Source organism: Mastacembelus armatus, chromosome 9 (assembly GCF_900324485.2).
Source record: "Mastacembelus armatus chromosome 9, fMasArm1.2, whole genome shotgun sequence".
Classification (NCBI taxonomy): Eukaryota; Metazoa; Chordata; class Actinopteri; order Synbranchiformes; family Mastacembelidae; genus Mastacembelus; species Mastacembelus armatus.
The window spans coordinates 22,169,572-22,184,371 of record NC_046641.1 but is presented as its reverse complement, the minus strand read 5'-3'; the positions used below and the strand labels follow the sequence as shown (position 1 = coordinate 22,184,371).

General features: G+C 39.8%; 2 protein-coding genes across 2 annotated transcripts; one reads left to right on the top strand and one right to left on the bottom strand.

Moving 5' to 3' along the window:
- The first annotated feature begins 1,935 nt into the window (after positions 1-1,935).
- On the top strand, positions 1,936-3,036 carry LOC113139135 (lymphocyte antigen 6C2-like). Its single transcript, XM_026322137.1, has 3 exons — positions 1,936-2,072; positions 2,451-2,558; positions 2,719-3,036. The coding sequence occupies exons 1-3, from the start codon at positions 2,024-2,026 to the stop codon at positions 2,871-2,873; spliced, it is 312 nt and encodes a 103-aa protein (XP_026177922.1). The 5' UTR covers positions 1,936-2,023; the 3' UTR covers positions 2,874-3,036.
- Positions 3,037-5,404: 2,368 nt separating this feature from the next.
- On the bottom strand, positions 5,405-14,305 carry LOC113139239 (myogenesis-regulating glycosidase-like). Its single transcript, XM_026322304.1, has 6 exons — positions 14,248-14,305; positions 11,833-12,306; positions 10,425-10,956; positions 9,259-10,063; positions 9,049-9,167; positions 5,405-8,600 (listed from the first exon to the last, which is right to left on the bottom strand). Exons 2-6 carry the CDS (start codon positions 12,108-12,110, stop codon positions 8,253-8,255), a joined length of 2,082 nt encoding a protein of 693 aa, XP_026178089.1. The 5' UTR covers positions 12,111-12,306; positions 14,248-14,305; the 3' UTR covers positions 5,405-8,252.
- Between the last annotated feature and the right edge of the window lie 495 nt (positions 14,306-14,800).

Genomic DNA, 14,800 nt, shown 5'->3' with positions numbered 1-14,800 from the left:
TTCCATATGTACACCTGTGTCAGGAAAGAGATAAACCAAATCATTGCACTGCGTCAGTAAAGTGTACTAATAACTTCCTAGGTTATCAAACACCATGTGTCAGACATCTGGTGCCACTACACAAGCTCGATGTTACAAATTCAAAGGAAATTTTTTAAAATTTTTAAACAGTCTTTCTGTCATAAAACCTAATTTAGTGGCTGATATGATTTTATATTTAAGCAATCGCTTATATGTAAAGAGGCAAAAGTAACTATATTTCCCTATACTGTAATGTGGTAAAGTTAACAGATCAGTACAAGTAAAAGCTTCATCATTAACATTATAATGTATGTATTATGGAATAGTGAGCTTTTACTGAAAATTAATGTCTCATGTACTATGAAATCAAAGCAGAAACTAAATAAAGAATTGGACATAAAAATCATGGAACCATTTTGTTTAGGAAAATTTAATATAAATTTTGAAGTCTCCATCTTTTAGATTATAATGAATAACAATTTATTTGTCCCCTGGCAGGGAAATTCAGGGGCCACAGCATCAAGCAAATAATCACAATATAATAATAATAAGATACTCTAATGCAATAATAAGAGTCAGTGAGATGCAGCCAAACATGAACACACAGATTAACAATGTTCAGTAACAGCCATGGAGTCTGATGGTCAGCAGGGATGTTGATTTTGATTTATTGATTCTGCAGATATAACAGCCAATCATGTCTGTGGCATTATCTCTACAACAAAAGTCAAACATTGTTCAAACAGTTCACACTGTTGGTGTTGGCTGTTGATTCTCAGAATCTTGTCTTCTGTTTCTGTGGCTTTTGGTCTGCCAGACCTCTTCCTGTGTCAATTTTCCGAAAATGTTGACCTACATACAAACACACAGATGCACGCCTTCTCGCCCCTACAGGTGGTGTGTGTGTGTGTGTGTGTGTGTGTGTGTGTGTGTGTGTGTGTGTGTGTGTGATTGTGTGTGTTTGTGTGTGTGTGTCTTCCTCAATCTCGGGTCCTCTACCAGAGGCCTGGGAGTTTGAGGGTTCTTCACAGTATCTTAGCTGTTCCTAGCACTGAGAGCTCTGATGTTGTTCCTGGGATCTGTTGGAGCCCCATTCTCCCAGTTGGGGGGTCACAGCCCTGAGGGTGTCGATTACCACGGGGACCACTGTTGCCTTCACCTTCCACATCTTTTCTAGCTCTTCTGTCAGCCCCTGGTATTTCTCAAGCTTCTCGTGTTCCTTCTTTCTGATGTTGCTATCACTTGGGATTGCTGCATCTACCACTATGGCCTTGTTCTGTTTTTTATAAGCGGCTGGACATCTCAGTGGTTAAGGCCACTGACTTGGTGCAGGAAGATCAACTGGTTAAATAAAACACACAGCAGAAAATAACATTGATCACTGCTTCAATTAAATACTAAGTGAATTACACCAGGAACCTAAAAGATTGTTCTGTCTGGGCAGGTGCTCATGTTTCTTTAAGTCTGTTCTGCTTAGCAACTGGTTTCTCCTAAATTTGCTGTTGGCTTTTTGTCCTAAAATAACCCAACCTGCTAATTCTGAATTAAGGGGAAGCTAATGGGACCTGGGCTCCCCTAAAAAAGTCATGAGCTGCTTTAAGATCATCTCCTGAGACGTTCAGGGACAGCTCTAAAAAATTGTCCATCTTTGTGGATAAGGTTATATTTGATTTTCTGGACATTAAGGTTCCTGAAATTAAAAAATAATATAAATCTGACAATGTTGTGTGTTTATTGTGTGTCCTGCAGTGTGGGAATTACATAATGTTTGGTTTGTATCAAAAAACATATCAAAAATACGTACTGGTATCAGGAGCCTACATCTCCACCAAAAAAATGTTAATTTGCACGACCTGTCAGGGACAAGGGCTGACGTTATTCAGGCCACCTGGGAGGAGACTTTGAGAGGAAGAAGATCTTAAAAGAAGCCTGAGAAGTTGGGCTGAGAGAGAACACTTCACGTTCACCTTTGGTTTCAACACGTCTGTTTTACTCTCCGGTCATGATGCAGCTTTACAGAGCTCTGATCCTGTTTATGGTCCTGGGTACAGGTAAGAACAGCTTAGTGGAGTTAGGCCTTTGTGCTTTATGTGAACAACATAAACAAAAACAGTTTCTGCTTTTATGGGTTTTGCTTCCCAGGGAGGCACAAAATGTCCCAGAAAGTAATTAAAATCTAACAATATAATGTCAGTCTATTCTATTAAACTCAGCAGTGTGCAAGGTCTAATTCATTTCACTTTACTGAATAGATACATACATGTACATTTAAAAGTAATAAAACACCAGTTGTGAGAACTCAGTCTGTAGCTGGTTTCAATTTCCTGTGAATTCAAGTGTCACATTTTCTTATTTGACTTAAACTTTGTGTGAAAACAAACTTTGTGTGTAACATGTCCTGAGCAGCTGTGGTCTGTGTCTCTCTATAGCATGTGGGTTAAGATGCTACACATGCACAGCTGCTGGGTCCACATCCTGCACAGCCATCAGTACTTGTTCAGACATCTTCAACCGTTGCTTCTCTATGAAGCTGGACGGTAAGTTCTTGTTTCATGAAGTTTCAATAACCTGTAATTTCAGCCACACATCAAAATCAACCATCAAAAGGTGGAAACAAGATGTTTCTGCACTGAGTTTCAGTAGCTACTATAAACATTATGTTTTGTTCACTGAGAGTTTTTCCATCTTTTTTTGCAGGTGGTAACTTGGTCACCAAGGGTTGCCAATCCAGCCTGACATGTATACCTGACATGAATTGCTGTGAAGGGGACTTGTGTAACAGTGCCATACCTACTGGGTCCAGTGTCTTCCTCCTGCTGGTGTCCTCAGCCATCACCTCACTCTTTCTCTGAGGGCCTGCAGCAGCTACAGCTAGAAAATATTTAGTTATAGCTCTGCTGTACTTACAATATGAGCAAAACTTTTCATTGTTAATCCTTCTCCAGTTTTAAAAAATTAAAAAAATAATCTCTCATGTAATCTGAAATGAAAGCATAAAACAAAAAAGAGCCACATATTTTTATGTTGTGCTCTGTTTTTCTTTCCAAGCTTTATTTTGCTTTTTGTATCATTATTATTATTATTATTATTAGATTGTGATTATTTCCTTGATGCTGTGGCACCTGAATTTAAATATATTAAGTGTCATTTATTGTGATCTAAAAGCCAATCATGCTTGTGGCATTATCTCTACATTAAAAATCAAATAATGTTCAAAAAGTTCTGTTGATTGTCAGAATCATGTTTTCTACTTTTGTGGCTTGTGGCTTTTGGTCTGCCAGACCTCTTCCTGTGCCAATTTTCCAAAAGCCTTTCAGTGGTGTAGGAAACTATAGTCACTGACAACGTGGTTTGTAATTTCTCTAAAGTGAAAGACCTAAACTTTAAGTCTTTTAATTATGGTCTGTCTGTCGTCCTTTGTTAATTTGTTAATTACCCTTTTCTCTCCATCATGAGAGCAATATGCTACACACACACACACACACACACACACGTATCTCTAGCTATCTATTTATCTATCTTTATATATGATGTGAACTTTGTAAAATGTAATATAAAATTATTGATGTTATATTTCATCACTAATTTATCTATGAGTTTTTTTAAAAGTATGTACAATTAATTGAAAAAGAATAATATAGGAAATATTTTCTGCTCTGCTCACAGTTTCCATATGTACACCTGTGTCAGGAAAGAGATAAACAAAATCATTGCACTGCTTCAGTAAAGTGTACTAATAACTTCCTAGGTTATCAAACACCATGTGTCAGACATCTGGTGCCACTACACAAGCTCGATGTTACAAATTCAAAGGAAATATGTTCAAGCTTATTTATCAATAAATGTATGTTATAGTGGGGTGGACAGAATATCAGACACCTTCTTCTAAGACCTGTGGTAGATTATGTTACTGTAACACTAGTTTAGGCAGGGCAGGTTTATTTATATAGCACAATTCATACACAGAGTAATTCAAAGTGCTTTACAGAAATAAAAGACAAGTTAAAAGTACATAGGCAAGAATCAAAATAAGAAACAGCAAATAGTGGGAGATGAACTTCAAATAAAATTAAAGGAGACTCAGTGCAGATAAATAACTGGATAAAACACTGTCAGTTGTCATATGTTATATGCCACACTAAAAAGAAAAGTTTTTAGTTTGGACATTGCCAGAGATGAGGCTTGTCTAACATCATCAGGAGACTATTCCAGGTTTTAGCTGCATAGAACTGAAACGCTGCTTCTCTCTGTTTAGTCTTGACTCTGGGCACGAGCAGAAGGCCTGTCCCTGATGTTCTCAGAGTTCGAGATGGTTCATATGGCATCAACATGTCAGAGATGTAATGTGGTGCTGAGCCATGGAGAGACTTATACACAAGCAGGGCTGTTTTAAAATTCATGTCTGAGTCCATGATTACCCCTAGATTTATAACTTGATTTTTAAATTTTAGAGAAAGAGACTCGAGGTGACTGCTGACACTTTCTCTTTGTTTCTGAGGCCCAAAGATGATTACTTCAGTCTTGTCACTGTTTGGAGAGAGTTGTTTTGCATCCACAGACTGATCTGTTCAATACAGCTGCACAGTGAATCGACTGGTCCGTATTCACCAGCTGTGAGTGATATGTAAATCTGAGTGTCATCTGCATAGTTATGATAGGACACATTATTGCTGCATATTAACTGGCGTAAAGGAAACATGTAAAGATTGAACAAAAGTGGTCCCAAGATGGACCCCTGGAGAACTCCATATGTCAACACCGTTTGGTCTGAGACACAGTTATCAATTTCAATGAAGCACTTCCTGTCTTCAAGATAGGATTTAAAGCATTTAAGGGCAGTACCAGAGATGCCTATCCAGTCCTCTAACCTTTGTAATAGGATCACATGGTCCACTGTGTCAAACACAGCACTTAGATCCAGCAGTACTAAGACAGAGACTCTGCCAGTGTCGTTTACTGTTACAAGTGGTGAAAGTAGACCAGCTAAACATAAAGATCTATACAAAAACACTCAGTCCCTGGTTTTAAACAGTCTTTCTCTCATAAAACCAAATTTAGTGGATGATATGATTTTATATTTAAGCAATCGCTTATATGTAAAGAGGCAAAAATAACTATATTTCCCTATACTGTAATGTGGTAAAGTTAACAGATCAGTACAAGTAAAAGCTTCATCATTAACATTATAATGTATGTATTATGGAATAGTGAGCTTTTACTGAAAATTAATGTCTCATATACTATGAAATTAAAGTATAAAACAAATAAAGAATTGGACATAAACATCATGGAACCATTTTGTTTAGGAAAATTTAATATAAATTTTGAAGTCTCCATCTTTTAGATTATAATGAATAACAATTTATTTGTCCCCTGGCAGGGAAATTCAGGGGCCACAGCATCAAGCAAATAATCACAATATAATAATAATAAGATACTCTAATGCAATAATAAGAGTCAGTGAGATGCAGCCAAACATGAACACACAGGTTAACAATGTTCAGTAACAGCCATGGAGTCTGATGGTCAGCAGGGATGTTGATTTTGATTTATTGATTCTGCAGCTATAACAGCCAATCATGTCTGTGGCATTATCTCTACAACAAAAGTCAAATATTGTTCAAACAGGCTGTTGATTCTCAGAATCTTGTCTTCTGTTTCTGTGGTTTTTGGTCTGCCAGACCTCTTCCTGTGTCAATTTTCCAAAGATGTTGATCTCTGTAAACCCTTCTAAACAATACAGGTCCAGGTCAGGAAATGCCTGTGCAGGAAACTAAAATCTTAACACTTATTTCTGCATTGGCTGTGAGTTGGGGTACAAACACATGTTTGACAAAACAGGACAGAAAACAAACAAGAGAAAATGAATAAATTACATTTTGGTTAGAATTTTAAACCTGAGATGTAAGAGAGTAGTCCAGCAAACATAGATGTAGTATGAAGAACTTTAACCAGCTTTCAGTGTCAGTGGCTGTGTAGGCTGAAGTACATACAACATTTTTTGAAAAGCTTTTAAAAACAGAATAAAATAGAATATTTGTGTAGAAAAACTAGATGAACTACTGTATGGAAATGAATGTGCCAAGCATTGAAAGGTAGATAGACTGAAGAAAATCTACACTTAACCCAAGAGAAAAATATATTTGTTCAAGAGTTTGTCTAGTTTGTTAGCAAGAGCTTAATCAAAGGTGTATTCACTGAATTGTTCATCTGAAATGGAGCACATTGCTGCCATGAGAAAACCTCTGAATGTTGGTGCTCAGGTTTTGAAACCATACTCGTGTTTAACAAAACTTCTTATCCCTTCAAACCTTCCAACATTCGCAGGCTTTTGACACAACAAACATACGGTATTGTCTAATGCATGTATGAAGAAAACGCAGCAACAGTATCTTTTGTTGTTTGTAGTTTACCTTTATAATGTAGCAAGTATTCACTCACAGCAAAACCCGTAGCTATAAACACTCTCCACTATTCACCTGTTCATTCCACTGGAAACATCTGGATGGATTTCACAAACTATTCCATCAGTAAAATTATGGCAAATTCATGTATTCAGTGTTTCAACAACTTACCCTTTCAAATCCCATTAGATGATGTTAACCTGTGCAAATCTGCCATTTCTGATTTTGCTTTGCGTCATCTCAGTGCAAATTACAAAATATAATTGTTTTTCTTACAGTGCTTCCTCTATATGCCTGCCAGAAACACATACAGGTAATAATATTCCAAATTGTACATTCGTTTATTTAAGAAATGCTGCTGTTTAATTTAATTTAGTGACTGTGTGTCAAATCTGAGCATTTCTGACTTTTATGTGATTTGTTGGACGTATCAAGGATGCAAGAAAGTAACCATCGATTTACATCAAGATAGTTTCATCAAACAAAAAACATCCAAACCCTTTCAAGGATTATCTAACCCCAGAACAATTATAGATAACTTAAACATTTTTAAACAGCACTGACCATCTTACAAAGGATAATCATTTTCAAGCAAGGCATTTAGATTCATTAATCAGTAGTGTGCTTTACTCTCAGTCACAATCACTGTGGAAGAGCATACAAAGGTACAGTAGATGGCACATGTCTTGAGAAAAATCAAACTCCTTGTGTAACGTGCCATGTAAATGCAATGCATCAAGCATGTTACAGTGTGCAGAGGTATGTGTTTTATCATTCCACTGGTTCTCTGTACCAAGGTTAGCGTGCACTAGTTAAACACATAAGTCACAAGGCAGACACGGACGGCAGTCTGTGAGAACAAATTGTTCTGCAAGGCAAACCAGTACAGAGTGTAATAAATCTAGTTCTTGCGTAGGATCAAGACAATTAATTTTAACAAATACATTTTTAAATCTACCCTGAGCTGTGATTTTAACATGTGCAAATGAAGGAAAACATGGACTGTAAAGCAGCAGATTTTAGCACTGAAGTGACAAGATGGCACAATAGAACAAGGAATGTTGACACAAAAATATTCACAGTCTGTTTATCCCCTAATTAAAACCCGGATCACATTCATTTACCATTTGTAAACTTAAATGCAAACTACAAATTCAAATAAAGTTACATGTTGTCATTGAAAAGCAAATGAATGCATTTTATCTTAAACACTGGAAAATAACAATTTTCCACAACACAGCAGTTTCCATGGTGACATAAGGTTAGGCACGGCCTCTGAGCAGCGGTGCATCTGTCCAACAGAGCATTTTTATTGCTGGTTCAAACCTGTCAAAGCACAACTAAAGACAAATATCAAGTTAACATATTGCACAATTTAATCTGACTTCTGAGAGAAACAAAACCACTGAAGCTATACAATTCAGGATCCGAATAAAATCTGTAAATTAGATGTCTTAGATGTCCACTGGGGTGGAAGACTGCTGTGACGATACAATCTGAGATTGGTTTTAGTATTAGTTGTGGAAGGCACACGAGGATGAGGATCAGCCTGATGGTACGAAAGGATCAGAAGTCAGTGTATGTTTCTTTCTATCTCTTTGGATGGTTATAACCTGCAGGCAGAAGCTGAGACAAAGAGCATGTCAGAGAGGACAGGAAGTTAATATTTACCAAACTCACTCTATGCTGTGGCAGCAGTTCCCAGGGAGAGATTTCCCTTTGAAAGAAACAAAAACATGACGTGCTATTTCTTGGCATGTGTGCTTAAAGAATATACATGTGCATAAAGTAAATGTGTTAGTTATATGTCTTTCTTTTTAAATGTCTTCAGTGAACCCATGTAAAGAAAGCTATTTCATCTAGGTCCACGGGATAATCAGTGAGGTAAATGGGGCCTTTATCAAAATGTTCCCCCTTGTAGCTTCTCCATCGTCCTGCAGGCAAGTAGATGTCCCTCTCCTGCTTTCCAGGCTCTAGCACCGGAGCCACCATCAGGTCATCCCCAATCAAGAACTGGGAGTCGATCTTATAGGCTGCCTCGTCGTCGTTGGCGATCCACCAGAGGGGCCTTATGATTGGGTCTCCCGTATCAACAACCTCACTTGCCAGTTCAAGAACCCTTGGGGCAACCAGAGTCTCGTGGAGTTCTGTGAACTTCTGTGCTATCTGTACCACCTGCAGATAAATGCCCAAAGGTAAAGTGTTAGCATCACAGTGGGACATGTCACCTAACAGACAGCTGTATCTAGCTACAAATGGCACAGTCCTGCAGTAAATCATTTCATGATTTAAAGAAGTGTTGATTGAACTGTATGATCATTTCAGAGGATGTAGTCTCTGATGCTCAATGTCACTGAATGGTGCTCAGAAGATTGCGTTCTGCAATCTCACCACTAGATGGCACTGAATCCTTTACATTTTACACATTTAATATAATAAAGTAAAAAAATAAAATAGAAGAAGAATCTACACTATTATGATTCTGGAACAGAAACTGGCAGACAAGAAAAGTATCTATGTGTCTATGACAACACAGATTTGTCTCCTCTCATTATTGAATTTATACATACAGTCTAATGTACTGTCCCGATGCTGTTCATAGAAAATGTTTTACATTATTTACCTCATTATCATAGGCCCACGGTGGTATAGAGAACTGCATGGCAGGCATGAAAGCAGACAGCTCCAACCATCGAATGTACAGCTCTCTGTCTGGCAGACCATTTTTGCCATCTGAACCACCTAAAATGCAAAACAAACCATGTCAAAAGACCAACACAGCCAATTTTGAGCTGGAAAGCTCTGTGTGCACATATGTAAGGCAGTGTCATACCTGTGGTGTGGTTGGGGTATGCATTTCCTCCTATCATATCAGGTAAGACAAACTGGTAACCCAGAATGCTAATAGTCAGAACTGTCGGAATGATGGACTTGAGGCCCAGCTCATAACCCCACACCGAGTCTCTGTCAGTGATCCTGAAGAAGCAGGAAATGTTCTGGCTCTGGTAACCCACCCTCAGCTCTGCACGCTCACTGAAAGGGATGGCCATCTCCGTGTAGCGGCGGGAGAAGGTGGAGGGGTCGGACAGTGGGACCAGGGTGCTAAACTGACGTGGGAGGTAGCTCGTTTCTCCTGCATCAAACTTAAAGGAGGTCACATCATAACGGGTTTTGAGCATGCGCAGATGTGAGGAATACCACTCCCGGGTTTCAGGGTTGGTAAAGTCCAGGATTCCTCCGATGCCATTCCACCAGCGCACCAGAGCAGGTAGCTCGCCGCTCGGCTCTCGAACAAACAGTCCTTTCTCCACAGCAACGCCAAAATTCATGGAGTCGTAGTTGATGAAAGGATGTGTCCAGAGTGACACCTGAAACCCATCCTCTCTGAGCTTGTCAAACATACCACTGGCATTGGGGAACTTCTGTGGGTCAAAGTCAAACTCTCCATAGTCAGCCGTGTAGCGGTCGTCCAGGTCCAGCTGGGAACATGTGAAGCCATGCTTGGTGATGTCAGAGGCGTAGCGCAGCAGCTTCTCCTGAGTTACAGCTGTTTTGTGGAGAGCCCATGTAGACCACACTGGGTATTTGAACACTTCAGGAGACGGGACCTTGATAGGCTTTGGGAAATACCGACGTACCTGAGCAAAACATGCATACACAGAACAGAGGTGTTTATGTTAACAGCAAAATGAATCCAAAATTATTTGGTTTAGTTTAAAAGAATACTTTCTTGTTGAGAGTTAGATGGGGAAAGCAAGACTATTCTCATAAAGCTTAGCATAATGACTAGAATCAGGGTGTAATAGCTAGTCTGGCTCTGGAGGACGTCACCAGCCAGCTGACCAACATGGGCTGGGGATGCGTATTTGAACATGAGAGTCAGCCAGAACAAAAAACACTACACATATTTGTATAATAAAAAGTTATACAGCGGATAAGATGGGTAGTATGCTCTTACCATCAAAACAATATAAGGGTCCACAGTATGTCTGTACTCACCATGTATTTGTGAATAGAGGTAACATCCGACCCCACACACACTCTATAGCTGAGTTCAGGTAAGGCCTGCTGTCCAGCTGGTGGTCTAAATGGAGAGTCCTGGTACCGGGCCTGGAATCTGAGTGTCCTGTTCTTCTCTGACCAGCCCAAATGAAATGGTACTGAATCATTAATCTTGATCGCAGTTGCGTTTGATGACAACCAATAGCGTTCTAGGATTCCCCCAAAAGCATTTCGATTGGTGTAGATGTCACTGGTGATGAAAGGCTGCGGATCCTCCTCGCCCTGGATCCTAAGAGGCCAGTACTGTGTTGCTGTCTCTGCCCCTCCATACCAGTGGGAGTCATTATAGGCCATGGCATGCTCAACCAATTGTTTACTTTCCAACTCCTCCCAGCGAACACGGTAACACATCACAGTGCCCTTTGGCCGGACCGTCTGGATAAAGAAGTTGAGCTTGCCAGAATGTGACCGAGTGCAGCTCAGAATACTTCCGTCCTTTGAGCAGGAGTCCAGATCCAGAGTGCCAGACCTGGGACAGTGTGTAGACAGAGAGGACGAAAATATAAGAGGAGCTGTTAGTGCACACCACTAACTGAGTAAATATTAGAAAGTAGTCTTGTTTCTGTATTGCTAAAGACATCAAGCTCAAATGTCTGAGACTATTACAGTACTACACTACACAGAACATATTGAGTTCTCTATATCTCTCCAAGTGCAGGGACTGTACTAGATTGATTTTCTGTACTAGGGCTATCCATGTGAATGTGAGCTCTGCTGATAAAGGGCATGACTAAATCAGTCTCGCCTGTGGGTGTAATCATGTGTGTGTCAGCCAGCTTTCCATTAGCCAGCCACACATTGCAGACAGGCAGGCTTTTAGTACGGCAAAGAGGAGCAGCTACACTCACCAGAACAAGTGATTTATGTTACAGGGGTTATAGTCAGTCAAGCTTTAATGGCTGTTTCACAGGGGTAGGTTTTATTACAGGAACGTATTAGATTACAGTTGTACGGTTTGTGCGAATGGTCATAGCATCAGCAGCATCGTACTCATAACCTACATACTATATTACATCTACTTTGGTTATTAACTAAGCTGAAAACATTCCCAGTTGGCAAAACTTTTATCTGCAACTATTTTGTGCATGAATTAATTGTTTCAGTCACTTTAAAAACAAAATCGCCTACAATTCGCTGGCAGAAGCTGCTTACATTTGAGTATTTTTGTGTGTTTTATTTTCTTGTAAATTAAATATCACTGGGTTTTTGACTACTGATGGGAAAAAATTTGCTACTTTGATATGTCAACTCAGTGCTTCCTGTTATTTCAAAGACAAAAAGCCAAATCAAAACAATAACCTGCAGATAAATCAATAATAAAAAATAATTTCCACAGTGAACTCACCTGAAGTTCATAGTAAAGATGACAGCCCCTGCCTGGTTATGAATGATAAAACCATCCTTGTTAAGGTTTAACAACTCAGTCTTCAGGAGCTGGGCCTTACGGAGAGATGCTGAGTAGTAGCACCAGGCGACCACAGCAGCCAGCACCAATACACAGCCTAACAGTCCTGCCATCAACAGCGGCCGCCCTTCATTAGCCAGTTTCTTCTTTAGGGGAGAGCCACCAGCTCCCCTAGAGGTCTGCTGTTCCCCAGGAGCCACCGGGACAATCTGATACATACTGAAACCTTTTGGTAATGAGGTGTGTGAAGCAGGTCTACAGGATGATGGGCAGCTGTAGTTAACCGTCTGTCAGTCTGGAGTAGATCTTCACACTGGCAGTAGTGAAAGTGAAGTTAAGTGGAAGTTTCTACCTGCTGATCTTTAGTAAATCCTCCATTTTTGAATGACGGGTGATTTCTCCAACTCTATAAGACTGACAGAGGGAGACAGGGAGTAACATTCAGAGGAAGGACAACACGTATAACAATGAGCAGAAAACACAGAAATATAGCACTGCAGATACCTAAAGCACACCATGTCATACACTCTTACACTAAATCAGGGGTGCTCAATCCTGGTCTGCTTGTTTTCCAACTGTCCCTGCCCTACCCACTGCTGATTACCTGGATCAGGTGTGTTCAGTCCGTTAGAATCTGGAAGATACCATCTCAGATGAGGGTGGAAGTGAGGGAAGACAAAGTGAAATGGTATCCCCTGGCTTCTGACTGGCTGAACACACCTGATCCAGGTAATTAGCAGTGGGTAGGGCAGGGATAGTTGAAATAGAAGCAGCACAGTGGCCCTCAAGGCACCCCTGCACTAAATAATGTAAATGTATTGTAAGAAAATAGCAGGCATACAAGCTAAATTTCAAATAAGTGGCACAGAATGTACAAATCCACCGCTGGTCTACAGTAACCCCGTCACACAGGGAATTTTCTTGAGAAGCTCTAATTACCACCACTGACAGACTGTCTCTGGAGAACTACAGTTCTAAACAGCTTTGGATCTCTCCACACTGCATGATCCAAACTGCAGACTGCATTACAGGAATTGATCACTCACCTTCTGTTTCCTAATTACACTGAGAAAAAGAATAAAAATGTATTGTACAGCAATTTTGTAAGACTGTTATTTTTTAAAAAACATGTAGATTAAGAGGTGTGCTTACTAAACATGCTTGTAATCAGATTTGTGCATAGTGCTGATGTACAGTATGTGTCCCACCACCACCACACTAGCTTAGTCTGAGTGATAGTCTCTCCACTAAGTGAGTCCTGCAGTGTAGTTCAGCTGCAGTGTCCAACTGAGACTGAGAGCGCAGGAGCTTTAATCCTGTAAATGGCAGGTAGCCAGGCTCTGCAGCCACATAGGCACCGATGGTAGCAGAACCAGGGAGACCATAAAAACAGGCTACGATCAGAGAGAGTGCAGACACAAAGTCAGCATGGTCCAGTTACTTTTATCTCTGGTAAAAGCACAAGAGTAAACAATGTTTAAGAGTAGTACTCAACCATACTGCAGCAAGCCTCCAGTTTTCAGACAGAGCAGATCCAGATCTTCCACAAACAGCCCTGGATTATTATGTTCCAGTTCAACATTCTTATTTTTTTCCAATGAAGGTTTGTGGCAATGCAGCAGGGAGTGAAGGGAACCTTGTCATTTAAACCTTGTATGTATATTAGCTCTTCACAGACTGCAGATTACACAAACACTATACATTTATACAATCATTTCCCTGCAATTTGCGTGAGACTTTGCATTTTCAAGTCCCAAATACAAGCTGCTTCAAAAGTCAGTTCTGCACACACATTATGTTTCATTATGATCTAGGCCTATCCTAATAGAAAATACTCATAGAACATTCAGAACTAATGTGTCTCTCTTCAGATCATTGTGAGATCCTGTAAATTACCCTCCATATTTAGGCCAGAAATGCTTTTATTATTTCACATTGTGTCATTACTTTTAATTAGGCCTGTTTTGGTGACTTTATAGTGCAGGGTTTCTCTTCAAACAGCAGCAGTGCAGCACGATAAACACAGACACTCGTTTCCGCCATAAAAACCACTGACCTCTGACGACTCAATATGAAAATGATGTGTAGTTTTCCATAAGAATATCAAAGTGGGATATGACAAACTGACCGAACAATGTGTCTGTGTCTGATCAATAACCCATGAGAACCAGATTATTATGCACAAGTGACGGGAACCGGTTGTACCAGTTGTCACGCACTGCGTTTCAAAACGGTCATGTCCACAGCTAAAAAGCTATGAGGCTGAAACACGAGTCCCTGACTCTGTCAATAACACACGGATAAGTTAGAAAAGACAGTAATTGTCGTTTCTAGCGTTGAGAGTAGCTGCCTTACCTCCGCGGGCTGCTCCGTACAGTTTATTTGTACGTACCGTGTCTGTGAGCGCAGTAACCCACTGCGCAGCTGCAGAGCCCTATGGTCCCGCCCAACGACCAACGGGATAGCAGCGGATTTGTCCACGTGTCTGTCAATCACACGTTAGTGGGTTTCTGGGAAACGTAGTAGTATTGGGAAATCGTTTTAAAATATAAACAGTTACGAGAACTTTAAAGTTTGTTTTCATGTTATAAGCCATAATTGACAAAAATACGACACAGAAATTTAAACCAAAACTAATTTTAATTATTATTATTAGCAACATTTTTTAAAGTGTCGTCTTTGTTTTCTATCTTACTTGCAAACGTTACAGTTTTCCATAGAAACAATTCAAATATCATTACAAATACTATTCTGTCTCTGTTTTCATGGACACTGGGAATATATGCGATTCAGCTGAGCTGCAGTTTGTTATTATCTGAAGGGTAAACAGGTCATTTTGTGTCAGTTTGTATGGAATAATAACAACAATGATAATATTGTCTGTGTGGATAAATAAACTGGCACAGGA